This window comes from Melospiza melodia, chromosome 2 (assembly GCF_035770615.1).
Source record: "Melospiza melodia melodia isolate bMelMel2 chromosome 2, bMelMel2.pri, whole genome shotgun sequence".
In the NCBI taxonomy this organism is placed as follows: domain Eukaryota; kingdom Metazoa; phylum Chordata; class Aves; order Passeriformes; family Passerellidae; genus Melospiza; species Melospiza melodia.
Genome location: NC_086195.1, coordinates 100,032,280 through 100,059,447, shown reverse-complemented (window position 1 = coordinate 100,059,447; position 27,168 = coordinate 100,032,280). Strand labels below are relative to the sequence as shown.

General features: G+C 34.6%; 1 protein-coding gene across 1 annotated transcript in view; it reads left to right on the top strand.

The window, feature by feature from the left end:
* Nucleotides 1-245: 245 nt before the first annotated feature.
* Nucleotides 246-27,168, top strand: part of KLHL1 (kelch like family member 1) — a 185,086-nt gene continuing 158,163 nt past the window's right edge. Inside the window, exon 1 of the mRNA XM_063149415.1 lies at nt 246-733. Within this exon, the coding sequence (XP_063005485.1) occupies nt 246-733 (488 nt within the window). The remainder of the gene's footprint in view (nt 734-27,168) is intronic.

The following is a 27,168-nucleotide window of genomic DNA, read 5'->3' as shown; positions in this document are numbered from 1 at the left end:
TTTCTCCCTTTCCTGCTGGGTGTCTCTACCTCCTCTTGGCTCTGTGCATCGCTCCATCCATCCTCCCTCTCTCTCCGCACGGTGTGTGCGCGCATCTCTCTCCGCCCGGCGGCTGCCACCCCTCGCCCTACAAGCCCAGCGCTGCCCGGAGGAGCCGCCGCTGCCGCCGCTGCCGCCGCCGGGCCCTGCCTGGCCGCCGTGAGTCCCGCCTCAGCCCGCGCCCGTCCCCCGCCCGCCGCGGCACCATGTCCGGCTCCGGCAGGAAAGACTTCGACGTGAAGCACATCCTGCGCCTCCGCTGGAAACTGTTCAGCCACCCCTCGCCGGCGGGCGGCCCGGCGGGGGGAGGCTGCCTGCCGCCCGACAGCAGCTTCGAGCACTGGGGACCGAGCCAGAGCCGCCTGCTGAAGAGCCAGGAGAGAGGCAACGGCGTCTTCTGGAAGAAATCCTCCTCCTCCGCCTCCTCCTCGGCGGCCACCACGGCCAGCCCGCCCAACGGGACGCTGCTGCCCGCCGGCGGCCGGCCGGCCGCGGGGCACGGCCCGGGACCGCCGCCGCCCCGCACCGTCTTCTACGTGGAGTCCCTGGAGGAGGAGGAGGAGGAGGCGGTGCCCGGCGGGATGGAGGTGGCCCGCGAGCCCGAGAAGCCCCTGGCGCCGGCGGAGCGGGAGGAGGCGCCGGGGGGCTGCGCCGATGGAGGCAGCCGGGCAACAGGTGACGGAGGCGGGCACAGGTAGGGCAGCTCCGGCGCCACCTGCGCGCCCGGGTCCGCGGGGCATCGCGGGGCTCATCGCGGGGCATCGCGGGGCTCATCGCGGGGCTCATCGCGGGGCTCATCGCGGGGCTCATCGCGGGGCTCATCGCGGGGCTCATCGCGGGGCTCATCGCGGGGCTGTGCGGCCCCGGGGCGGGGGCGCAGCCGGGCCGGTGTGCTGGCCTTGGTGCGGGAGGGCGCGGGTCTGGGAGCGAGACGAGTCCTACAGTTTGAACTGGCGAGGTTTGGAGGCGGAGGGAAGGGCGGCTGGGGGGCTGCCCAGGGTCCCGGGGGAGACCGGCCAGCCTCACGGTCAAGGTGCCGCGGACCAGGGATGCTGCCCTTGGCCTGCCCCTGGCCGTGCCCCTGCTCCTGGCCTGTGGCTGCCCCTGACCTGTCCCTGTCCCTGTCCCTGTCCCTGTCCCTGTCCCTGTCCTGTCTCTGTCCGCACCTCCGCCCCTGCACCTGGGCTGCCCCTGCCCGAGAACAAGCTCCTCTCAAAGCCGGCGCTCCGCGCTGGGGACCGTCGCTCCCCAACTTTCTCAGAAGTTTATTAAAACGCTAGCGGGGGGTGGTGTTGTGCTGGGTACTGGGATGACAGGTGAAAGCTCGCAAGTAAAAGCGTCCACTTTCTTGAAACTCGGCGGTGTTGCAGCCTACCTCAGAGAAAAATAAGACCTGAAAAAATTTTATGAGTCATCAACTGAGTGACACATGAGAGAATGTAAGAGCAAGAAAGACACATCCAGATTCTTGCGTTTCACAAAAATGCGTTAATGTTGAATTACTTTTCCTTCCCATTCCCTGCCCTCCTCATGCCCATTTGAAACAGAAATTAAAATCTTTTGAAGAAGGAAATGCAGCTGACAGAGAGCTTTCAGAAAAACTCTGATACAGATAGTCCTAAGCGTAAAATGAGTCATTACTTTAACTCTGCTTGCTCCTGCCTCCCCACAGTTAAGATTACTTCATTTTCATTTCCCTTAGTTTTTATTTTTTTTTTCCCTATGGAGAGAAATGTGCTGTTCAGTTTCTAAATATGAAAAGAAATAAAATAAATTATTTGGTTTTTTGTTCTTATTTTCATATTAAAAGTTAAATATATAGTATTAAATATTTTGTGACATGAAGGGATAGCACTGTGCTTATGTTTGGATTAGTACAGCTGTAGATAAACATATGGGTGTGTAACTTTGAGTATGTTACACCTTTTCAGAGAGCTCTAAAGCATGTATTCTCTCCTTGAATCTCTTATTGTTTTGTCTGTTAGCATAGTTGATTTCATAGGAGCTACGTAATTTAAACATGTGAAATAGCTACTAAGTGGGTTACAGTATATTTTTAAAGCAAAAGCAATACTGAAGTTTTTATGAACACTGGAAGTTGCTCTGAGCAACAAGAAGGTGTTTATCCTAGGATTCAATTCAAATTATCAGATACACTACAAAGACAGGTAAGACACCAACCCTAAAATTATATCTTCAAGGTTTTTTAAGAGGGAATGGGAGAGGTTAAAAACTATTACAAATGTAATTTCATTCTATGGACTTTTCATTTAGGTGTGTCACTGATCTGAGATTCTGTAGAGATCTGCATACTAACCGAAATTTACTGAGTGGCACCACTTGATTTGTGCATAAGATTTTACTTGATAGAATGTATGTACTCTGTGACACTATGTATCTGATTACTGCTCTCGATTTTCATAATCCATTTTATGTTCTTCGTTCATTGTTACTGAAACAACACATCTAGTCATCAGTAGCTCATAATCCTGTTGAAGAAATAAGCTCAAATTTGTTCAGATTTAAAATAACTGCTTCAGGAGATGTGATTTCATTATTGATGAAAATGCCACCTTTTAAAGTATGAAAATGTTTAAGATAGTTTTAGGGTCTAAGACTTGACTTTCTCTTTCTTATTAAAGAACCTTTCACTTCCCTCTAGGAACTTTGTATGTTATGTCAAGAGGTGGTCAAGTGCTGCAAAAATGACAGTTCTGTGCTTGAAAGTTCTTTGATCCAACAATCTTCTAATGCCCTGGAAAGTTATGTCTCACTCATTCTGTAGACATAAGTCTTTTTATAAATGTTTTTTCTGCTATTGACATATATGTAGAAGTGAAAATTGCTTTTTGATTTTATTTTTAGTGCCTACTTAGTATGATTTTATCTCCAAAATAGTGTTGGTTGGATTCTTGTTTGGGGTTTTTGTTTGTTAGTTTCTTTGTATTAATTTTTTTTCTCATTTAGTCTCCTCAGCTTGGTACATGAATTTTGTACTAGTATCCTTTTTCAGCTCAGCTGGATTTGTTTTTCAGTGGAGTTTTAGTTACTGTTTCTACATCTAAGCTAAACACAAAGCTGGACAATCTTGAATTCTTGGTTTTAATGTTCTGTTAGATATTGTGGGATTTATTTAATGAGAGAATATGGTTGTGTAATAATAAATACATTCTACTTTGCTAATTTGGGTTTTTCTGCATGTTTCTGAAGAACATCCTGTCATTAAAATAGTACAGTTTATCTATACATAAGTAAGGAATAAACGTGGATAGTCCTACTGGCATTGAGAAGACTGAAGGGTTAGATAGAGCATGTTATAATGTACTTATCTAATTGTTCTACTTTCTATATTGTATCTGTAAAAAGAAAAAAAATGTTTTACAGTTAACAATTAGTGTTAGAACATGGTCCAATTGCTTGAAATTGGTTAGAAACATGCATATCAAATTGGTTTAGAGCTGGCATGACAAAATTGTCAATAGATGCAGTGGGTATTTAAAGATTCTTTTTTTGATCTTCATTTCCTGAGACAAAACCGGTAGGAAAAAAAAAAATCTATAATATGAATTTTTAATTATAATTTACAAATCAGCCTCAAAATGCTTTGAAAAGACCAGTGCAAAGATTTGTGATGCATCCATCAAAGCCTCAAGGTTTATAATGGAGATTTTACATGCTCACGATGGCTCTTTTCAGGTGACTTGTTAATCAACCCTCAATGTGAATGGGATTCATTTAATAGGAAAAGAGTTAGTATTTTAGCCCCTCCTTCCTGAATGGGTGGTAGCATGTTTTCCTTACCTCACGCTATTCAAATCCTATGAAGATGTAATTCCTCATGAGCCCTTGGCACTGTTCACCACTACACTCAATATGTTCCTCACAAACTAGTAACAGGTTTATTTTTGCAACAGCCCTATTCTACAGAGGAGGGGCAAGCCAGAAAGAGAGATAAAAGTTAAAAAAAAATTGAATTGATTGGTTTCAGAACATATAGCACTTTTCTCCCACTAATTTCTCTGTTCTCAATTGCACCCATAAATGATGAGCCCATCTGCAAACCAGTCCCAGACTCCTCTGTTTGTGTGTGAGAGGAGTGGAGAACACAGAATTCAATTAACATTTGGTTTAAGAGACACTTCCAAGAAGAATATGCCAGATATGCCTAGCCCACGTAAAGCAAGCACTGATAATGCAGAAGTCTTTCATAAAACATACAAGAATTCAAAAATACAGCTTCTGAAAGAAGATGGCAAATCCTCCCACCATTCGATACTTTCTAATAGTGTACTGTAAAGAAAGAAGCAAAAGGACTGAATACTGTGCCTTCCTCACACAACAGAGTTTCATACTCAAATGTTGAGTCACTAGAAAAGTAATGAGGAAGGTATTTTACTGTGTTTCTGTCAAGTTTTGTCAATGGGAAGAAAAAATTCAGTATTAATGGGAATCCAAAAGGTTAATAAGTGAGAGAATAATTTTCTAATTCAAACATTAACTGAGAAATTTAGTTTGCATGTCTCTGTGGTCAAAACTATTTATTTAAATTAAATCACTGTGATCAGTGTAGAATCAGGAACATAAAAATGTGCATGGTTAAACTATATGATCAAAGCTTTTGTATAAGCATTTCTTTTGTGTTTTTCTGCTCTGAGCCAAGAAATCCTGCATTTTGATGCTTTTGCCCATTAGTCTCCACTTCCAAGTCTTCTTCCTTTTCTCCTAGCAACCTACAATCTTGTGGTTGGCATGCTGCTGTAGAAAGATACGAATTTGAAACCTATTAGGACGAGCAACATTCCCGATGCAGCTTTCTAATTTAATGAGAAAATATTTTGTCCATTGTAGAAAATGTAGATAAAACTGTCATAAAATATGCTACTTGACTATTTCATGTACTGCTGTAACTTTATCTAGTCTTAGGAAAAGATTCTGGTCCCTGGTTTCTAAGTAAATGGAGCTTCCTGTTTACAGCTTTCATCTTGGTACCTGAGCTTACAAGAAGAGGAGAATCAAGATACCTGCCTGTGCCTTAGTCTACCCTGTGAGCTCTCACAACTGATCATGTGGCCTTTCTGAGGTGTTATCCATGTTTGAACCATACCTTCCTTCTCCTGTGATAACCAGATCCTAAAATTAGATCCTAAAGAAATCAAATTAATATCTGCTTATGTTTTTTGTATTATCTCATATAAACTGCTTTGTTAAGAAGGTAATTTAATTATTGGGGTGGAATATAGATCACACAATTCTGCATTTCTAGGTTATGGAATCAGAAGAGGATAATCCATTTGTTTTTGTCATGAGCCAGTTTTTCAACTTTATTATGAAACTTCTAAATATGGTTATATAACTTGTAGGCTTTTATATTTATACTTTTAACTTTCACAACAAAAGAATCAGGGTTGCTACACAACACAGGCCACAGACCTTTCTCCTCCAAAGTTCTTATTCATTCTCAGAGGATCTATGCTCCGTGCATGGGATGCAGAAGAATCAGGTGATAAAAATAGTGCAAGATCACATAGCTGAAGACTGTATATATATATACGTGTATGGAATTAGATAAGTTACAAAGAGAATCTGGGTCTAGAATTTCCTAACTTTATAAACTGGCTTTGGTACTTGTAGAACAGCATTTCTAAAGCTTGGCTGTTTGTTTTGGTTTGGTTTTTAACAAGCAGAAGAGCACACAAGTCACTTCATGTGCTGGCACTTCTTTCGTCCATCACTTGAATACAGAACTGAAGCCTGAGGATTCACTGTGTATCCAATTGCCACTTGAACTGATAGAATAACTGACATCAGAAGAAAGTTCTTAATTTTTTGTTGGTAATTACAAGGGAGGTTGTGTACTTTCTCTGCCGGAATATTGAGGACTTCCACAGCGGAAGATATTGTAAGGCTTTAGAGTCTTCCACTGCATTTGGAATTTTTGTGAAAAGCAGACTCATATATCTTTCTTCCTGCTGCTCTGGAACTTACTGTCTTTTGTTACATTCGTTTTGCTTTTTTTGGGTTTTTTTTTTTTTTTTAATTGAATATGTATTGTCCTCTACCTTATTCTTGCTTCTTTTTTTCCTGCTTTCCATGGTCTCAAAGGATTCTCAATTGCCTTCTTCAAGTCCTAGGTTCCTTATGCAGAAATCATTACTTGGTTTTACCAACTTCTCTTACCATCTGCTTCATTGATTTACTAACCAGGTTACTTTCTGTCCAGTCTTGCCTGTACCTTGTCCTGGATGCTTCCAAAACTGAAGTCAGATTTCCTCTAGTTCATTAACAGCTTCTTGGACCTCTCATTCTTCTGTTTCTCCCTAAGTATTTTGCAATCTTTGAATTTCAGTATAATTTTCCCTTATCTCCTTAGCCATTTTTTAAGAAAATCCTAATAGAATTCCCATTTCTATGTTTTTGCCTCAGCTTCCCATTTTACCTTGTTCTCTGATTTGTTTTATCACTGGCTGCCAAGCTGATGGTGGTATTTGCTGTGTTTAATGGGTTAGCAAGACACTTTAGTTTGAGTAACTCGTTCAGTCCATGATGGGGCTTTATCTTATCTCATCTCATCTTTATCTTAGATGCACATTTTTGAAGAAGGTGAATTATCTTTCAGATGTCCCTATTTCTCTTCATTGAGTGTAACAATAGTCTAAAGTGGCTAATTCAGGTTCAAATGTTTGATTTAAATGTTTAATGTTCAATCAAATTTGGTAAAAAGAACACCATTTGAAGTCGGCATTGCAAATTCAAGCTGTTCTAAAAAGATAGAATAAATGGATAGAATTATTGAATTATTATATTCTCACAGTGTTAGTAAGAAGCATATCACTCATCTCAAAAAACGTATGGATGCTGCTAGAGAACATGAGCCCATTAAACATACCAGGAAGCAAAGGACTTGACCAGTTTTTTGGTTGTTGTTACCCAAGTACTTTCAACATTGACAAAACCAACCATTGTTTTTTCCTATGGACTAAGTTGCACTGTTTTGCAGGAATATTTTTAAAAAATGCAACATTAAAGAAAGATTTGGCAGTGAAAATATCAGTTGCACAGGGAGTGACTGAATCAGTGAAATACCTCTAAAACTATGGACCTCTTAAGGGTAACATCAAAGAACATTGCAAAAGGGAAATGCTTTTCAACCTTTTCATAGTCAAAGTAAAAGAAAGAACAGAGAATAGCCATCTTTAAAATCCAATTGATGATGAATCATTGTAGATAAGTCTGCAGAAATACTGTTGGGTTGAATGTAATTTTTTCCCTCGACAAAATAATTTCTGGAATAATAACAGTAGGGACCTATATAAGTCTATATATGCTCGAATAAGTATGTATCATCTGTATTTCTCTCTTAATATAAACATGATAAGATTTACATATATAAAAGTGCATATATGTGTATAATTTATATTGTTCTTAAGAAATAAATTAGAGTTGATTCCTATATAACATTTTTGTGAACACTGAAGTTCATTTAAATATTGTACATGGAAAAAAATAGAGCATATTGTTGGAATCTGTTAAATTCATAAGAATGCTGCTGATACATACAGATAAACATACTCTTAACACATAATCATTGCTTTCCAGCAGCTTCTTCTTATCCTTGTGACACATTTTTTTTGTACCCTGTTGGAAGCATTTTAAGAATTTGCTCTTTCTTTCTGTATCTCAAGCTTGTATTTTTTAGGTGAAAATTACTCCTTAAATGTTATGCTGTGATGTTTTGGCAGAATTTTCTAGCATACAAGTTTCCTGGTGTTGTTAGAACAATTTTTTAGAATACAGAACCGATGATCTAATGTAAACTATTGACACTAAGGAAAGAACTAGATGTTATTAAAAGTTTCAGAAAGGAAATTTATCTTGTAAAAAGTTGAGAACTGATGCAACCCAAATCCCCAAACTTCAACTTTACCAAAAATTTAATTTCATCAGTATCTAAATTTTCTGATTTTTATTTCAAAAAGTCATAACTTACCAATAATTTGAGATGAACATAGATCCAAAATACTAAACTATTATGACATTTTAGTAAGAGTGTAAGTTAAGGTTATAACTTTGTTTAGATGTTTTTCTATTAGTAATTTAAATCTTTTATTTCTAAATTTTTGAAAATGTTACTTTTAATAGTAATATTGGGTTGAAACATTATCATCATTTATACTTTTAAAATAGTCTTTTACGTGAAAACTTTTTTCTTCAAGATAAAAGAAAGTAAGTTTCTCCAAAATTCATGTTAAAATTTAGCTGGAAGTTTCAACACATGCTTCAAGTTTATGTCGCATTGTTCTTTCCATATCTTCTATTTCCAGCTGAAGTCTTGAATATTTGTACTGGCTGTGCTGAGGATTACTGTCAGTTTAGGTCAGTGTTACAGTTCTGTAGTCCTAATGATATATATTCAAAGCATCAGAGGGGATTGTCACGAGTAGCCTGGTTTTCCAAAGCACATTTGTAATCATATCTCCTATTCCTTTACTCTTCAATCCTTTACTCCATCTCTCCCTGCCACATTTTGGCTGTTACACAGACCTTTCCTATCAATTAGGACCCTCAGTCCATTCTTTCACTTGCTCAGGCACATCTTATCTCTTGATTTCCATTTTGACTACTTTATGTGGAATTTCATCTGTTCTTGACTCATGGAAAATATTGACTTTAATTAATGAGGTAAAATGGAAAATAATTTATGGATGTTTAATTCTCAGAAATGAGCCAACAGAAAAACATGGAGAGAATTAAGACTTGGTTAAATGTTGTGTGTGTTCCAAAGTTTGGACTTCAACTTATTATATTAAAATGGAATATTAGAAATAAAACATGTAAGATTATGTAAAATTGAAAATAAGAGCTTTTATATTTTAGTGTTTGCCGTTATCTCAAAATTTGAGAGATGGAAATGTCTTTTTCAAAATTTAAAAATTATCTTTTTAATCTTAACCAACAATCTTTATCACATAAGATTGATTTTATGGATTTAATAAGCAATGATTTTCTTATTCTTTAATAAGTAGCTGGGTTAAGTTCATGGAACACATCATCTGCAGTTCATTCCTTTTTTAACTGTATCAGTCAAGTTTTCTGTTTGACTATATTTCATCAACATTAAAATATTCAACCTTTTGTAACATTTGTATTTTCCTGTCATCTGTTTTCATCCTTCCTCCCACTCTTACCATATGGAAAAAACAGCACTGTTTTGACCTTGGTGTCTTTTTGCTGCTACATAGGTTTGCTTTGTGCAAACTCATGGAGGAAAACAAAACCAAATTAAACTTTAAAAATCACAAAAGATCCTTGAATCTGAATGGGTATAATTGCATGCAGCATCTTTGCTGAATAAAGTCCTAGGACTGAATACTATTTGGCCTCCTAATTATTTCTAGAGATTCTTCGATGGTTTAAGTGATCCATACCTAAAAATAGTGTTGAATTATGTAAGGAGAAAAAAGTGCAGGATACATACTTCATGCCAAATTCTGTTGTGCTCTTTGTTTTTCTTTGAAACTATGGTTTCTGAGATTATTTTATATTCTAGCTGGGAATAGGTTCTTTCAGAGTGTAGAAGTTATTTTACCTTCAGCAAGTATGGAGAAAACATTATAAAAACCACTGCAGATGTATTTGCAGGAATATATGGCACTTCAGGTACTCAACTTTTGAATGGACTTCTGATTGCCTACTGCCTCATTTCGTAGGCCAGTCAGGTGCATCACCTGTCCAAGCCTTCAGGCCAATCTGGTTCACTGATTTTATTCTCATATTCCTTGTTATTTCTCTACTTATAAATTGGAATATGTAATATTGGTGTACCTCCATCCACTACTAATTTCCACGTGCATTGCTATAATTTTGTTCATGCAGTCAAATGATAATAGTTTATGAATGTCCAAAAGATTAAATTCATAAAGTTATTTCTGTTGTAGAGTTTTGTAATGATAATCATCATGCTAAATGCAAACCTTCTGTGTGTAATGTCTGGTGGCTCTTATTTATGCTCTATTTATTTATTGAATTCTCTTCTGTCAGTTGTTTCATCATAATTTTTGCTATTAACTTAACCACAAAAATAATCACATTTTATATCAATTATCTGAAGTTCAGAACAAAAAAACCCCTTCAAAGCAGCAATAGTAAGAGTAACTCCAAAGTAAATGAGACATCAAAAATAGGGAAGGAAAAAGGAGAAAGAAGGGAAGAGAGAAAGTAAACAATATAAAATAAACAACTCCATATTATTAGTTAGTGGGAACAGTTTTTTAAACTATTTTTAGTCTTCTATTGATAAACATAAGGACTTCAAACTACAGTCACATCTAAGAAGTTGTTTTTTAATAGCAAAATTCAATTAATAATTGTTTGTTAATCAACAATGCCTTCACCAACATATTTGATGATAATTCATCCTCCTGAGTTAAGTTTTTGCGTATCTTGACTCTGGTATTTTAATTTAGAAGATTAATGACTTTTGTTTGAAAAGTAATAGTCTTTGAGAGGATAGAAATTTAGATGAAAGTGAATGCTTCTCTACACTGTTCATTGGAGATTTAAATGGAATTTATGAAAACTGCTATAAAAGGAATTGAAGAGGAAAGCCTTGACATGCAAAATTAGGAACAGTAGTTGTATCAGTAGGAATTCGATGTTTCTTTTGTACCCAGTACTTGTATTTAAGTCAATAAGGGCTAAATAATGAAGTAAAGCATATGCTTTTTAAAAATAAAAATGAAAATATTTTTAAATGATTCACCCATATGTTATAGGAGAGAATTAAAATACATGCAATAGTCTTGAAAAAAGTAAAAGACCTCTGAGAAAATGAATATGGAATAGTGCAACTTGCTATCCTGTCACAACCATAATCAGCGGAGATGTGAAGTAGGATCAAATGTCTAGATAGCATTCTGCAGAAGTGTTGCACTTAGTACAAAGCAAGTAAAATATGAATCGAGTATTCCATACAACTGCTAAAATTTAATCATAGGAGCACATGAACAGACACATAGCCTGTGAAAAAATGAATTTCTATTTTCTGATCTGTTTGGGTACAGCCTCAGCTCTACTGTATTGTCCAGAACAATCAAGGAATGCTTGGATTTTTTGAAGAAATTCCAGGTAAAAAAAGTTACTATCATTTTAGAAAACATGTTGTACCGAGAAAAGATTATTTGTATTTTTTAAATACAAAACAGTTTTACTGCTAGTGGTGTGGACTCTTTAATATCTTGGATTATAAGATTATAGAAAACTAGACAAACTTCTGTCAACTGTGACATGTTTAGACATGACAATCTTTTTGCCTTGAAGAAAGAAGAACATTCAATAATATCTCACAAACTGTCACTAAGTATCTTTCTATGAAAATGTTGCCTGCAGATACTGACACAGATTAAAAAAAATCTAAACTTTTGTATGAGGACTCAAAGTATTTTATCATTCACTTTTTACAACAGTCATTGAATATATCTTTTAGAATTTAAGTACATCCTCTCTTTAAGTTTTATGAGTTCATCTGATTTGCTCTTCTGCTGGAGTACTGTGGTGTGCCAAATCTCATGACTATGCATAACTAAAATCAGTCCCCCCTAGTATTTAACATAATGCACAGACTGATCTCTTAAAAAGCTTAATGTTTAAAGAAATTCCACTTATTGAAAGTGAATGCCAGTACTATTATTTGTGGGCGATTTTTTTTTGTGTATTTGTTTACTGTGTTTTTTTTTTTCTGCTTGTTTTCTAAGACAGAACACTGAAGCAAAAATAAATTAATTGCATGGGGAAATTTATGAACTGAAACTATCGATTTTGAGTCTGAATCCTTAAAGGCAAGATCCTAAATCTCCATCAAGTAAATGTTACAGTAAAATAAATTTATCCACAGTACTCATAAAAAAGAAGCCTAAGTACATAATGAAAACTTTTGTATTTAGTTCATCAAACTGTGACTCTTTAACTATGTGAAATTTAATGTGTTCCTTTCTGTGCACAAGCTTTGTCGTTATCCCCCCTAACTATCCCACTCTATGTCAGATTTTTCATTACATTATCTTAAAAATATTGTGGAAAATATAATGAAGTTTCTTGCTTCCAGATAGTGAATTAGATACTAAATAAAAACTTAAAACCATTTTGTATGGTTCTCTAAGTAATGGCTAGTGCCATTTCTCTCACCACCATGAAAGTTGAAAAGTTGATTTTTCTTCAGGTGATACTGTTTTCGTGACAGGCTTCAAACATTACTAAAACTGAGAGTTGAAATAAGACCTTTTTATGTGTAAGACTCTTAATCCTCTCATAATAAAAGAGTACACAATATTAAGAGTGTAATGCATAGAATGAAACATGGTTGTCTAATAAGGGAGATTTCTGTCTGAAGTGTCCCATTTCCTTTGTAGTGGTGACTGGAAATGTAGCAAAAAAGAGGCAGTGAGTAGCTAGGAAAGGAAGGAATGTGAGTTATCTTATGAATCCTAATATAAGAGGCTTACTTCAGAAGGAGAAATTCATTGGAAGGTTTCTTTCCAAATTTTGGCAATTAAGAAATGATACAGATGTTTCTTAAATCTTTGGTCTGCTGTTGAAATTAATTCCTTTAGGGATGACGCGAAAACATTTTGAAAAGAGAACAGTTAAAAAAAAAAGATACAAAAACCTAAAAAATATTGTGAGATCAATTAATCTCAAATGAAATTTGGAAAGTACCCTTTTTTTCTCCTCCCCCCCACAATCTAAGTGTTCTTTTACCACAGAGATTTGTCTAGGCATATGTTATTTTGCAAGGTGAAGTCAAATAACATCTCTCTTCAGAGGCTTGTTTTTGTTTTTCCCTCTTGGCTTTTTGTGTAGTCTAAACAGAGCCACCCATGATTATTGTACTGTAGGAAAAGCTCAGTATACTTCAGGATCTTTACTTAGCTTGACTTTTTATGTTAGCATATGAAAACAGAAGTCGAAAAAACCAACCCAATCCAACAGATGGTCTGTGCATTCTGCTACAAGCAGATGATAGATTCACTCTCTAGTGTATGCATTGTCTGCTAAAAGTTTTCAATAAAGTATGATTATGGCCTAAATTGCTCAGAAAAATGTCAACGTCTTTTTAAAAGTCATTTTAGATGGTGAGAAGTCTACATATTTCAACATATATACAGTTGTATGCTTCTGTGATATAATGAATATAGATATTTGATATTTAAATATAGTAAGACAAATCAGAAAAATGCTAATTTCTGGAAGTGTTCCTACCTCTCTTTGCAAGTGTCATGTTTTGACTATCTATTGCAAACTTTGCTGTCAGGGCCACAACACTGTAATGAAACTTTTCTCTCTGATGTTTGAGCATATTGAAATAACAAGTAGATGGATCTCACTTTCCTCACTGATTTTTATTGATTTTTTAAATATATATTTTTCATTATTTAGTCCAAAATTTCCTGGAGAATACACAGATAGTAATACTGGCTTTTTTATCTTTTGAAAAAACCCACTACATTGGAGGAGAGTGTGATGGACCACAGAGAAATGCAATTCCCTTTTGTGTGCAGGTGAAGTTTAATTTATCTAAGATTCCTTTCCATTACCATAAAAGGCAATCATTCTGTTGGAAAACAAAATCTAGCATCATATCAGAGTAAGCAGCAGATGTAATTACTCTCTTTCCACTTTTGTAACAGTTTTTCTCATCAGGAACAGAGCTTTGTCTAAAAATGTCTAAAAATGTGCACCAAATAAACACAAACTTTATGTCATGTACAGTAGACAATTTTAAGGATATCAAAACTCAATCTAAAGCTGACATAATTTAAAAATAAATTATCTATCAAAACCAGGTATTCCTAATGACTATTCATGTAAATGTATTGCATGCCTTGTCTTTGCTATGTGGTATTTCAGAAAATCTTGCAAGGTTGTGCAAATTTTTGCCATAACCTTTGTCTTCTAATCCCTAATTTCCTTTGTCTCATGCTTATTTATATAAGAATGTCTGATTGCACTAAATGATTATACTAGAATGGTCCATGTAGCAAATTTCTTTAGGTTTGTTTGAAAATTAATGGAAGCCAAAGTGTGTTAAAAGTAGGAATAAATAATCCTTGTGTGTAAAATTTGATCATTCTATTCTAATTCAATTCACTGTGAATGGCAGGGTCAGTCAAAAAAAATCTGATGTTTCTTTTCTGTACACAAAGCAGGGATTATCATGACTTTTCCATGAAAATATTTTTGTGATAAAAAATATTTTTGTGATAAAATACTGTTTTATAAAAACTGGTGGGAAGGTGTTGTTCCACTGACGCCATTTATTGATTAAAATAAATAATTAAGATTTTCAGAGTTACTGAAACTTCCTATATGGCATATGAAAAAAAAATCCCAGTCTCATTAAGAAAAAAATATCACAGATCATAATTAGATAGTTAAAAAGCCTAAAGAGTATGACAAGAACTGGTGCTAAATTATTCAAATTATATGTTGGATTGAGCTGATAAGGATTTTTGTTTTGTGGTTTTTGCATTCTGGTTCATGAAATCATCAATGTTCTGATTGTATTGCTAGAATTACGGAAAATTATTTATCTCTAAATCTCATCAAATGGTTCAAGAGAAGATTTCAAATTTAATGGATGAATAAGGAAAATATATTTTATTATTAATTCTCACAGATCACATATGGTCACAGATCATATTTTGGGGAGTTTGGCAACCACATGAAAGTTTTTAAATTGCAAACTCTTTTCTGAGCACATATGTTCTTCCCTGTGAACAGTTCTCTGGCTTAAGTAATCTTTTGGGTTTTAGAGTCTCCTATGTTTATATAGACTTGCTATATGATTGAGACTGGATAAAGGTTTCAATAACAGTAATAAGTTTTAGATGGATGAACTTCACGCTACTTCATGCCTTTTGAAGAAAATATGCTAAATAGTCTAATATGCTAAATTAGTCTTATATTAAAGTTTATAATTTACTCTCAGCATAATATTTCAGTCTTATTTTCCATTACTGCTGATAGCTACTCAGTAAGATGTAGTGTCAAAAGGAAATGAGCCATAGCGATCTTATAGATAGGAAATAATATATTTGCTAAAAGCATAATAGGGGCAAAAAAAAGGCAGTATTATTCTTCTGCTAAGCTTTTTGTCACATGCTATGCATTGTCCCTCCTTTATGACCTTTTCAAATGGCATTTAATTTTAATTCTCCACATTGTATTGGAAACTAATTTCTGAGATAAAAGCAACATTACTTAGGGTTTATAATTAGAGAAATTAGGAGCAATGGCATAGAAATCAGAGGAACTGGATTTTTAGTAAACCTCCTCCAACTACTGTAACTTTTCTTACTCTTACTTTTGTGTATTGGATTACTAGGTCAAAAAAAATTTAATGACTTTTCCGAATTTTCTTTGCTAAAACTCGAAGCTTTGGTGAATTTCTTTCAGCCTTGTTTTTCAGGTGATACATTAGTTTCTTCAATTTAATTTTACTCATCTAATAGAAAGACACCTAGTTCCATAGTCATCTAGTCAACATAATGTACTTGGTATTTGAATATAGCTTGTCTTAAAAAAGAAGATGTGCATATTCTGCACGAGATGAGTCCTCTGTGTGATGAGAGGGAAGCAGGATCACAGTTCTTGAGTGAGATCATTATTGAGGTACAGTATTTCAATGCATTTTAGCTGTTTAAATTTAGACTACACATTTTGATATATCTTCCTATATTCTATAGAAAGTGGAGAAAAAGACATACTTTAAGCCATGGCTCAGCTGACATACATCAGATATCTATGGTAGTATGGATTGGATTGTGCTTAAGAAGTGCTTAAATTTCTGTACTATCCTTTCTACATTTACATAAAGATTGTCCATGATTAGAATAATGAAGAATAAACTGGAGCAAGGCAGAATCTGAATTTTACTCTTCTAATGAGCTTAAGTTTCTGGGAAGGCAGCCCAAGCTTGATCATCTTAACCTGAAATGATAAAAAGAATGAATGAAAGGAGAATAAATATTTCTTTAAAGGTAGAAATAAAGAATAATTTTTAGCTGCTCTCTTTCATATATAGATGGAGTTACTTCAAATTACATCTAACACTCTATATAAGAAGACATTAGGATAAAAAGGTAGTACATTAGTAACTCATAAGGTTCTAAAGAGATACAAAACTAGAATTGCACAGTGCTGCTAAAGAAAATTATATAAACTACTTTATAAGGAAAATTTTGCAAATTAGAAAAACAAATGCAAAATGAAAATTTCTGAAGTGATATTACTCTTGCAATTGAAAGTGTTGCAATTTTCAGTCCAAAGCACATATTTCTCACCTGTAGAGAAGAAAACCTGCAACTTTTTAACATTACTGAACCACCTGCTGAACCATCTATTCGAATTATTTTCAAATATGCTTAAGAGCTGTATATAAGAATTTCATACAGAGATACTGTTCAGAGATGCTTGATGAAAATTTTTGAATTCAAACAGAATTTATTCAGATTGAGGCTCAACTTTACTGAGCTCCTGAGCTATTGACAGTGCTACTGGCATCGAATAAGATCTTTTTGATGTCCGGTGACTAGTAGTTCCTGATCAAATTTTGAGATTAGCCAAGACAAAATAATTGAAACTTTTGAAAGAAAATTTGTAACAATTTAATTTTATTTGATCCCAATGGTTATTTTGCTTTTTCTTTTTTTTCTGTTATGCATTGACCAAAAATAAATATCCCATGAGAAAGGAGTATCAGAAAAGCATATCCATAAAGCAGCAATGCAAAAAAATCTGTATTTTTTTACTTTCTGGTAGATACATTTGCTGTCTTTTAAACAGAAATTATCACAAGCTCAACTCTTGTCTTAATATTTCATAACCTTAAGCCTTATAAAACTTTAACTCTGATATAAAATTTTTATAGATAGCAGAAGATGCTGAATAAGAATATTTTGAAAGTGGTTCTTCCGCACAAAGAAAAAAGCAATGAAGTAATTGTGAATATTTCATGTTGTAAGAACTAGCTTCAATGTCAACCTTCATTTATTTGAGAAAAAAATTCCACCAAAAGGTTAGTTATAACCTTTGGAAAAGGTTACTTTATTAATACCAAGCAGGGAAGCATATGAAATGTTTGCAAGCCTTTGTGTTTTTAGTATGTCTGTTTCTGATGTCAATTAAAAATATCATCACTCAGGGAAAAGTGCATTTTGAAATAAACATTGGCAAAAGCTTTATCCTTCAGAAAGTATATTAAAGGAAAACAAATAAGGGGGAAATGATTGATAAGTATTTCAGATTGAAGTCTGCAGGCCCCATTTTATTGTAGGAGTTAAACAGTAGCATTTGGATTTTCAGTTCTGACTGACTATACCATTTTGCTTGGCTTCATTGGTTCCTCTAAAATTAGAAACAGAATGAATGACAGCAACAGAATTTAAGAAAGTCCACCTAAAGAATCATGCCTGAGATCAAGAGTATTTGATCACAGCTGGATGGGGTACTCCATTTATGGCAAGTTCTTCCAGTCACAAGTAGGTTGCTTAAAGCTATATGTGGTGGCATTATATTAATAAATTATTGGCTAACTAGAATGATTGATGGGTATCCAATGTTTTTGTGTTTCCTATCCTCAACTCAGAAATAGCTTCAAGGACTGAAATGAGGGACATTTTGTTTTGAGCTGTCATTTCTTTGCTTCCTTTCCGTGCCCCGGTTGCTCTGTAGTTTACAGCACTGTCAAATATGGGTCACCTTACCACTGACTACACAAGTTGTGACAAGCATTAATGTGAAGGAGAGTTTTATTCAGAATAAAGGAAACAGCTTTTCAAATTATCTTTTCTTCTTCTTTTCTCTCACCCTTTTTTCCTCCTGTTTTTTCTTCTCATTCCTCAGCATTGAGCTGTATTGCTGTCATAGCCCTATGAAAATACTACTTTGCAAACTGCAAACATAATAAAATTGCTGGTCATGACAAATGACTCAAGTCAGTCTTTCCTATTAAGTCCATGCAATGGCTGCAGTATGTACTGTGCTGTACTGAGGAATTGGAGTACAGCCTCTGCAGGAACTAGCCTACCAATTTTTAACCTGAAGTAAATCAGACAACAATGAATTGTCTTCTTCTTTAAGAGTATTCATAAAGTCTCTACTGTGCATTTTCTGTGGAGGCAAAAGTTTCCCAGATTTCTGAAACCTTGTGCAGATTCTGTGTACTAGCTTTTCTTTTATCAGGTTTTGTTCCCAATTACATTGCATGCAAATTTCCATGGGGACTTTGAGAAGGTTTGGTTCAATAAAATGATATAAAATTGACTCTTCGTTTTACATCTGAAAAGCGTGGACACTAGAGACATTACCAATACCTGACAGGTATAAGATGCTCACCAAGGTGCCTGTGCCCTATCATCTTAAATGTATGGCATCTGATTTAAACATGGTTCTAAGAAATATTTATTTTAAATAAAATGGCTGTGGTGGTACATTATGCATTCTAGATCACATATAGACACATACACAAGCAGATGAATTTTCCATTCCCGCAGAATAAATATAGTGAAAATCTCTCAAAATGAAACTGTACCTGTATTTCAAAATATTAAGAAAAGAATGGTCTTTATTATGAGAATGCTAAAAGAGGATTAAAGTTAAATTACTGTCATATCAACTTTTTGAGAAGTTAAAGACAAAAACTCACTGCCAGATCAAAGATTCCAACATCTGACTTAGTAAGTGGCTGCTAAGCATATGTTAACATAAGGAAAGAGGATCAAATGGTATTCTATATTTATTAAGAAAACAAAATTATTGACAATTAATCCAGAGTTATTGTCTAAGTGGTAATAGCCAAATTTTAGCCAATGTAGAGCTTATTGTTTCCCATCTGTAACAATTGTTCCCCAGTCTCCTTAATTCTGCAGTTTTCAACACTGAATTTAATCTACTTTTGGTAATGTTCAAATGTATTGCTCAGTCATTTAGAAGCATGAGATCTTTCTTATGCCTCTATGATCTGGTTAGATGTGATTATCTTTAATAATTCAAATAAATTATTTTATATACTCATTTTTCTTGGGTAAATAATTAACAACAAATCCAGCACACAGATTATTCAGGGATGTTTCTGTGTATACCTCTTCCTTATGAAAAATGACCCTTTCTTTAAATTACTCTCAATTCCAATCTTTTAGCTGATAATTAATTCATTAAAGATCTTCTTCTTCCTTTAAAACAGGATAGGTTCTTTCAAAGGTGCTGAGGGGATGACTTAACCTCAGTTTTATTGAAAAAAAGAATATATTGTCCATACCATGTTCATATAATTGCTGATCCCTTTACATACTAAATCTTGTAAGCTCAGGGTTTCTTCCTTGTAACCCAGTTTGAAACTGTAACTTATGTATTCATGTGTACATGAATCATGATACTTATTTTATTTTTATATTAATTTCCTTGTAATAGAGACAATGACTAGACGTTTTCTTGCAGTTCATGTCACACTAATAGGTTCTGCCCATTGTTCTGATAACATTTGTCTGATTTAAGAAATGGCTTAAACCACAGCAGATTGCTGTATATTTCACAGAAGATTTGTGGATGAACAGCGAATTATTCAGACAATTTATTGTTTTCTATTTCATAAACCCTTTTCTTTAGCAATTTCATTTTGTGACTACTTGTCAAATTTTGTTTCCAGTGAAAAGAAGACATCTGGTCAGAGAACCTACACGGGTCCCTCTGTGACTGAACTCTATTGTAAATAGCAAATTAGAAAAGATACATGAAAAAAACCAAAACAAAACTGAATGAAGCATAGGGCTTTTCATATTTTTAAACCCTTGAAAGTTGCATATTTTTATGCAGCTTCCTTCCAGGTATGACTCACTCTTTCAGTGTGTGATACTGCAATATTTCTGCTATCCATTTCTTGTTCTTTGCTAGAGCTATCATCTTCATTTCAAGAGAATCTCAAAAAAAAAAAAAAAAAGCAACAGGCATCTAAGAATAGGAAACTAAAACATTGTTCGATTTTAGAGCTGTCATTCTGTCAAGCTTTTTGAAAAACGCATCAAAAATATGAGTTCATTATAACAGAAAAATAGAATGGGAAGGAATAATTTATTTCCTCTTTTTTGCTATCATTTTCTATAATTTTTCAGTATGCAAGGCAAAGTTAGAGATAAATACTTAATTTTTAATAAAAAAGTTAATCCAAATATTAATTTTTTGTAGAAATGCATAACTATGAAATGAATTATATTTAATTTCTGTTATCAGATGTTTAGTAATGACTGTTTAAAGCTCAGCAAAGACCCTTCTGGCTTTGTGAGTACAAGGAGATAATGTGGCATCTCACACAGAGATCATTTGGTGTTCAGTGAAGCTCATTTGAGCCACTTAAGTTTCACCCTTTATTTGGGAAAAGGATTAGCTTCCTCATTACATTTCTCATGTATAACAAAGCATCTTTGGGAAGGAAGAGCAGAAGGAAGGAAAACAGGAGTCATTTAAATGTTTTTTAAATGTCCTCAGCATTTGGTTATTCTCTGCATGAAAGTTCTACTGAAGTATACAATGGCCTGAGATAAAAGTCAAAGTTCAGGAGAGAGTCCAAGGCCAGGACATAGATCAGAACATTTGCATGCCTCTTCCTGGCTAGGTTGGGTGTTTAAACTCTCTGGGTTCTGGGACTTTTGGTTGGTTGGTTTTTATTTATTTAACTTCTAAGTCACTTAGCAGAAAGTAATCTGCTTTAATGCTGGAATTCTGATCAATGCTACTATATAACCATTTTACGTATTGAGTATTCTGGAAGTATTCTGATAATGCAGAAAAATAGTATGAGAAACACTTTCTCCATTTTGAAGAAATCAGTTCAAGTAGTTTGTTTATTAAACTTTCCATGTCTATGTTTTTACACAAATATATAAAATTACAGAATTACAAGAACTTGAAATATGATCGTGAATTATGCTGCTAATGAACTCTGTACCCAAAATTTTCCTGTGAAAATTTTAGGCAAATAGAAGTCAAAAATAATTCTTCAATAAAATGCAGTCACCTACATTGTAATTTTATTTCCTTATATAGGAAAGTTTGAGCATGTCTCTGAATCATTTGTGAAAGACTGTCTTCATTCTTTAAAGGGTTTTAAAAAATATTTGTGCTGACTAAAGGATCATAAAGGTCTTAATAAATTTAATAAGTTAGATTAAAAGCATAATTAGGGAATTATGTAATCACACCTCATTTCCTGCTCACTTTTAAATGCACCTACTAGGAAAAATTCAAAGTAACTTACAGCAGACAGCTAACATGAAGCACAGGCAAATCTTGTTAACATAAATATTTTTTGGGTTGGTTATATACAGATATGTGTGCATATAGATACACACATACATATGTGTCTCTATGGTCAAAATATATCTTTTTGTTCAGTGGAAACTCTCTATGGGAAATAGGCTTGGATGTTGTTACAGGAACCATTCACTTCTGGACACTAAATATCATTCCTCCCCCGCCATAGAGGGCTGAAAGACTGAGGAAGGGGAGATTAAATAACCCCATCCTGTCCTGAAGAGAGTACCAGAAAAGTTCAAGCATATCCCCTGATGCATAACTAGAAGAAAACAAATCAGTTTAAGTGAAAAATAGTTTTTAAAACTATGCAGTACAATAGTAGTGTAAATTATTTCTATAATTGATAAAAGACTATGACATTCAGTGCAAAAATTCCCATGAGCCTCATAGACTTTGAATGAAGATCTCATCTCTAGAAAGCCTTACTTATTTCAAAATAGAGCATGTGTTGTTATTTTAAAATAAATTCAGTGTGTTAAAATTTTATTTTAAGAATAAGATATATATATAAAATATTAGAAAATGTGGGTTTTTTTGTTGTTGTGCAGTATTTTTTTTAGATTAAAGTCAAGATGGTACTTTCAATAGCATTGCAGGGCTGGCATAAGTTTATACAATAGTATCTTCCTGAGAGTCAAAACAATTGGCATGTTATTTCCAAATATTTTTATTTATTATTTAATGTAAATCACAATTATTAAAAAGGTCATAAATTCTTATTGATATAAATATTTTAAAGTATTTTCATATATTCTGTACAACTTATTGATATCATCTTGACTTTAATCTAAAAAACATTATGCTACCTCTACGATAGTTCAAGTTTTAAAATTGTTCTTAATTATGTTATTGATTCTATATTAACTGGAGAAATTTAAATAAGAATGTATTTGCTTTCCTTAATGAGATCTTTCATGAACAGTATCTTCATTACAGTTGCTCTTCAATAGATAGGAAAAAACTAACACTGAAGGATCTATGATTCCTTCTAAATAACATTATTACAAAACAGCGATAATGTTTTCATTCTTGAAAATTTTATTTGCGGCTTTTGACTACTGAACCAAACAGAATTGAAGAAGCTAGTCCTCTTCCTTCATAGAAGCTTAACACAACAGTAGAGTTAAAAAAGGGAACAAATAATTGAGAGTTTAACTTTTTAAATAGCTACTAAAGTTCAGAATGCCTTGTAAACAAAACCAGAATAAGGAGTCACCAGAAAGGTCTCATAAAGGTACCAGTTGGAGTCCTTATTCTATAAAGTATTTCCAGCTGTTTAAAGTTATCAGTGTTGTCAATAACTAAGGTAAAATATGTGTGTGTGTGGGTGTGTGTTCAAGGACCAAAAGCATTGTTAGTTTTCTCCATACTTCTAAATAGGGATGTGAGAGCAAAAGATGTTTGCCTCCTGTCTATCTCCCCGCTGTTCACAAAAGAGCCCATAATGGCCCTTAGCCTTGCCTAAGCCTGGCTTTAGGCATCTGGTTGAGGCATAAAAGTGAGGAATACAAGAACTTGCCATAGTGATACTAGAAAAAAGAAAACTATTTCTGGGTAATCTAGCACATTTTCAGTCCATTACAGCAGCTAACTCAGTGTGATAAATGGAGCCTCTCCTCATTATCACCTTCAGCTTTGTGACTCTTTCAAAGGGAGGCAAGAGAAAAATAAGGGAACTTATGGTCGTGCTGTAAAAGGTATGGAATCAGCCTCTATGGAGGTCTGGGGAGACTGAGAAATTGCTCCCAGCAGACACCTCCTAGTCTATTTGCTCAAAGCAATTGCTCTCAGGTCAGTATTAGGCCATGAACTGTGGAATCCAGCTTGAAGGAAGCATAGATGCATACTTTCATGAGTCCAATATTATTCTATAAAATTAGATTTGCTGTGGAATTAAATTTCTTTTAGTCTTCTCTTGACTTCTTTCCTATGTTCTACCTTCACATGAGCCTATGACATGAACATTAAAGGAAGATGCAAATAGAATTCAATATCAGGCTGATGAAGTGACATTTAAAAACAGCTTTGTTTTTATTACAGACAAAAATCCAAATAGGTATAGATTTTTACATTCTAAGACCGTAAATCTCCTGCCCTTTAATGAGACTGTTACTGTCACTGATTGTTGCAATTTCAAATACCATTTTGAAAAATGTTTTTAGAAACTCAGAAACAATCATGTATGTTTCTACTAATTGAACTAAACAAATTTGGTGTGTCAGCCACATTTAATTGAGAGTGCTCTGCATGCATACGGGTTCAATACTGCAAAGCTGTCATCCATTAAGATGCTTTTTCTTAGCATATTACCAGGATAAACTGAGTCAGTGTGCCTAACATAAACAGGAAAGAGAATATAAAAGCAAATTGATGTCCTCATGCACAAGCATAAGTAAAGCATTCCAAGGAACAACACTCTAAAAAGGCACTCTTTGGAGAAGTACTGAAATGTTGCAATGGTTAATTCTTGTTTAACAATGGACTGGCAAAAAAAAAAAGTATTTCTAAACTGAACAGCAGGCCTGCGAACACTTAAATGTTACTGAGTTAATAAATCCAAAGTAAATCTAAACTGACACATATTGGAAATCCTTGAATTAGGGCTGTCCATTAATGCCTTAAATTTTTTTATGCATAGATTGAAGCGAATGAACTCTCCCTTCCATTTTACCGTGTTGTTTGCCTTAAGGATTGTTGATCAATCTATCAATCAACTATTGCAGATACTCCCTCAGAATAAAATTTGTAGCTACGCTTGTTATCCTTAGGCATTAATCTAGAATTGCACACAGTTGTACTTAGGCAGCTAAATGTCAACATGCCAGTCAGGCATTGATCCACCTAAGTCTCTTCAAACATCTCTACTCAGACACTTCTGGAATAGCGTTGCTAAGATTTCATTGAAGAGAATAAAATGCTTAAATTTTTATCACTCTTCTTTTATTTCAAGTGATTTTTTTTAAAAGCAGGAGAATGCACTTTACGATTCTGACACAGAGAATATAGTTCAGAAATACTCATTTGTTTATCACTCCCATGAAGTGACGCATGGGAAATTATAATATTGTCATGTGCTTGTGATACAAGACAGCTGATGGTTTGTGTGCCACCGTCTACCAGCTATATACAAATAACTGCTGAGGATGACAGCTGTGGTACACCCACCTAGCAGCTTTGGTGGGACCCTTTCAGCTTCAACAGAATGTCTTAAAGAACATTCATGACGTGTGAGCAGTTAGGAGAATATTTGTCCATTGACTACCCTATCTGGCTTTTTGAGCCTTAAGCAGTGTCCGAAGTTAGTGAAGTCAGGAATTCGTTTTTGCAGGCTTTACGCAAATCCAAAGCTCAGAGCTTATATTTCATTATTTATAATTCCTGTTGCATAGCTGGATGTATGTACTTATCCACAGAAATGCTGTTGGATTTTTCTAATTTTATTAAATATATTATAAAGAATGAGCAGTAGCAATGTAATTATTAAACTCAAGAAATATTAATAAAATAACAGTTTGGTTTGCATTTAACAGTCAAAACAATGCCTGCTCCAGTTCCTTCTTTATGCAATTTTAAATCTTTTTACTGTCTTTTCAGGAACAATAAAATTTTACTTGCAACTTCTGACCACTGAGCCAAACAGAATTGGAAAAGCCAGTCATTTTACTTTACTTCAGTTCCTGTGATGTAGACATTTGAATGTGGTCAAGCAATTAAGCACACGTTGTTAAAAGAAAAGTGAAATAATGCATTCAGAGACCTCATAATATCCTTACTAAAGGAAATGTCAGTAAATGTCCAGATGAATACTGCTCTAAGCTCCACTAACAGCTGAGTTTTGTTCCCTCTGGGTAGATATCTAGTGCCATTTGACATGCCTTAAGATGTCTGAGATATGTTCAATGGGGTTGACAGGAACTACACTGGATCTAGAGGAGACTGTTCTTTATCTGATGGCATCGGAAGACCAGACAAGACATGTGAGAGCCCCTTAGATTGCTTCAAGATTCTGGAATGTGGCAGTTGTGCTGATATAACATAAAGAGTGCCACAGTCAAGGCATTAAGACTTTTGTCAGTAAGGAGTAATAATTTTAAATATACAGATTTGTTTTGTGTTTACTTGGTGAACAAGTATACTACAGAAAGGATAATTTCATAATCCCACATGTAATATTACACATTTTACTAATTTCTCAATTTTAAAACAGCATAATAGGGTGATAATTGACATGTTACAAAATACTCATTTGTTACTTAATATACACATACAGCAGCTTTTGTTTCTAATATTAAAAGTAAACAAAAGAGCCCAACGTCTCAAAGAGAAGATAGACTGTACTGTAATTTGGTTTTGACTACTGCAGTTTATTTTCTGGAAAAAAAATCCCACATGAGCCACATCATACTGTGATTTATGATGACATAGCACAACTAGAGTATTGAAAAAACAATGTTCCAATACAGGAATAAAAGTTGTTAATTGTGGTCATGAAAAGAAAATAAAACTTACTAAAAATATTTAAGATTCATATATCACATCTTTCCATTTAGTTTTTTCTCTCCTATATTATAAAATAGAGAACAGACACATTAATAATTTTTGCTGTGTTTCTTTACATAAGTTCTTCACTTAAATTGGTCCCTGCATTCCAAAGTTATTAATGATATATATTCACTACAGTTGCCATGAAATTTCAAATCTAGGGAACGATTTTTGTAGACTCTTTCACTTTCAAGAGACTCTCTACTGCAAAGGTTTATTTAATGGGATAATCATTGAGTATTTTGCTTGAAAGAAATGTCTCTTATTTCAGGAGTTTGAAAGCAGCAAAAAAGTGATGGATTTATAACAAATCAAGAGGGGATCATTGTATAGGCTTAAGACACATGGAGCACATAGAATTTCACTGAGGTACTTTTATTCTCAACAAATAAACACTGATCTTATAAGATTGTGATCAAGAGATAAAACCTATCTTCCTATCACCAGTATTTGAATAAATCATGTCTAACCAATCTCTTTGTTAGATTGACTTTCTCAATTAATTAAAACCCAGGAAAGATTTTGGCACTTAAGCTAACTGATAAATGAACTATTGATATATGATGTAGGTGTAATCTGCCTCTGGTAAGTGTTCAACTGCTTAAAAATCAATCACAGGATAGTTATTAAAGACTTCTTGTTATCTAAAAGGACATTTATTACAATTATTTTCAGAATCTAGTTTAATCCATTATTCTAATAGCTTGAATAATAAAATAAAAATTAATACAATATGCAGGTGAAAGACAAAAGAGATTAAAAAATATTTCAAATATAGAAGTCTGATCTTCCATTGATTTTAAACCATTTGGAAGGAAAAAAGAAAAAAAAAGGAGAAATCTAGATTTTGAAACACAAATCTCACACATTTAAGCAAATTACCCATGGGTACTGTTTTACTAATCACAAGTGTGTATATCCCACAACAAATTCAAGGTAATTTGCAGTAACATATTTCTCTTGCAACAGTGATAAGCTATCCCACATTTTTACTGTCTGTGGCTAAGAATTGAAATTTTTGTCAGCTGACCAAAAATTTACTGTCTTTTGGGAACATGTTTATCCTGAGATATAAGCACTGAAAACCATTATTACAGATACCTCTAAATCTCATTCACTAAGCAGTTTTGAGTTTTGAGAATTATCCAGATATCTTTTAGCAATTTTCTAGGTGTAATTCTTACTAGGCAAATGTAAATTAACAAAAAAAAAAATTTAAATCAC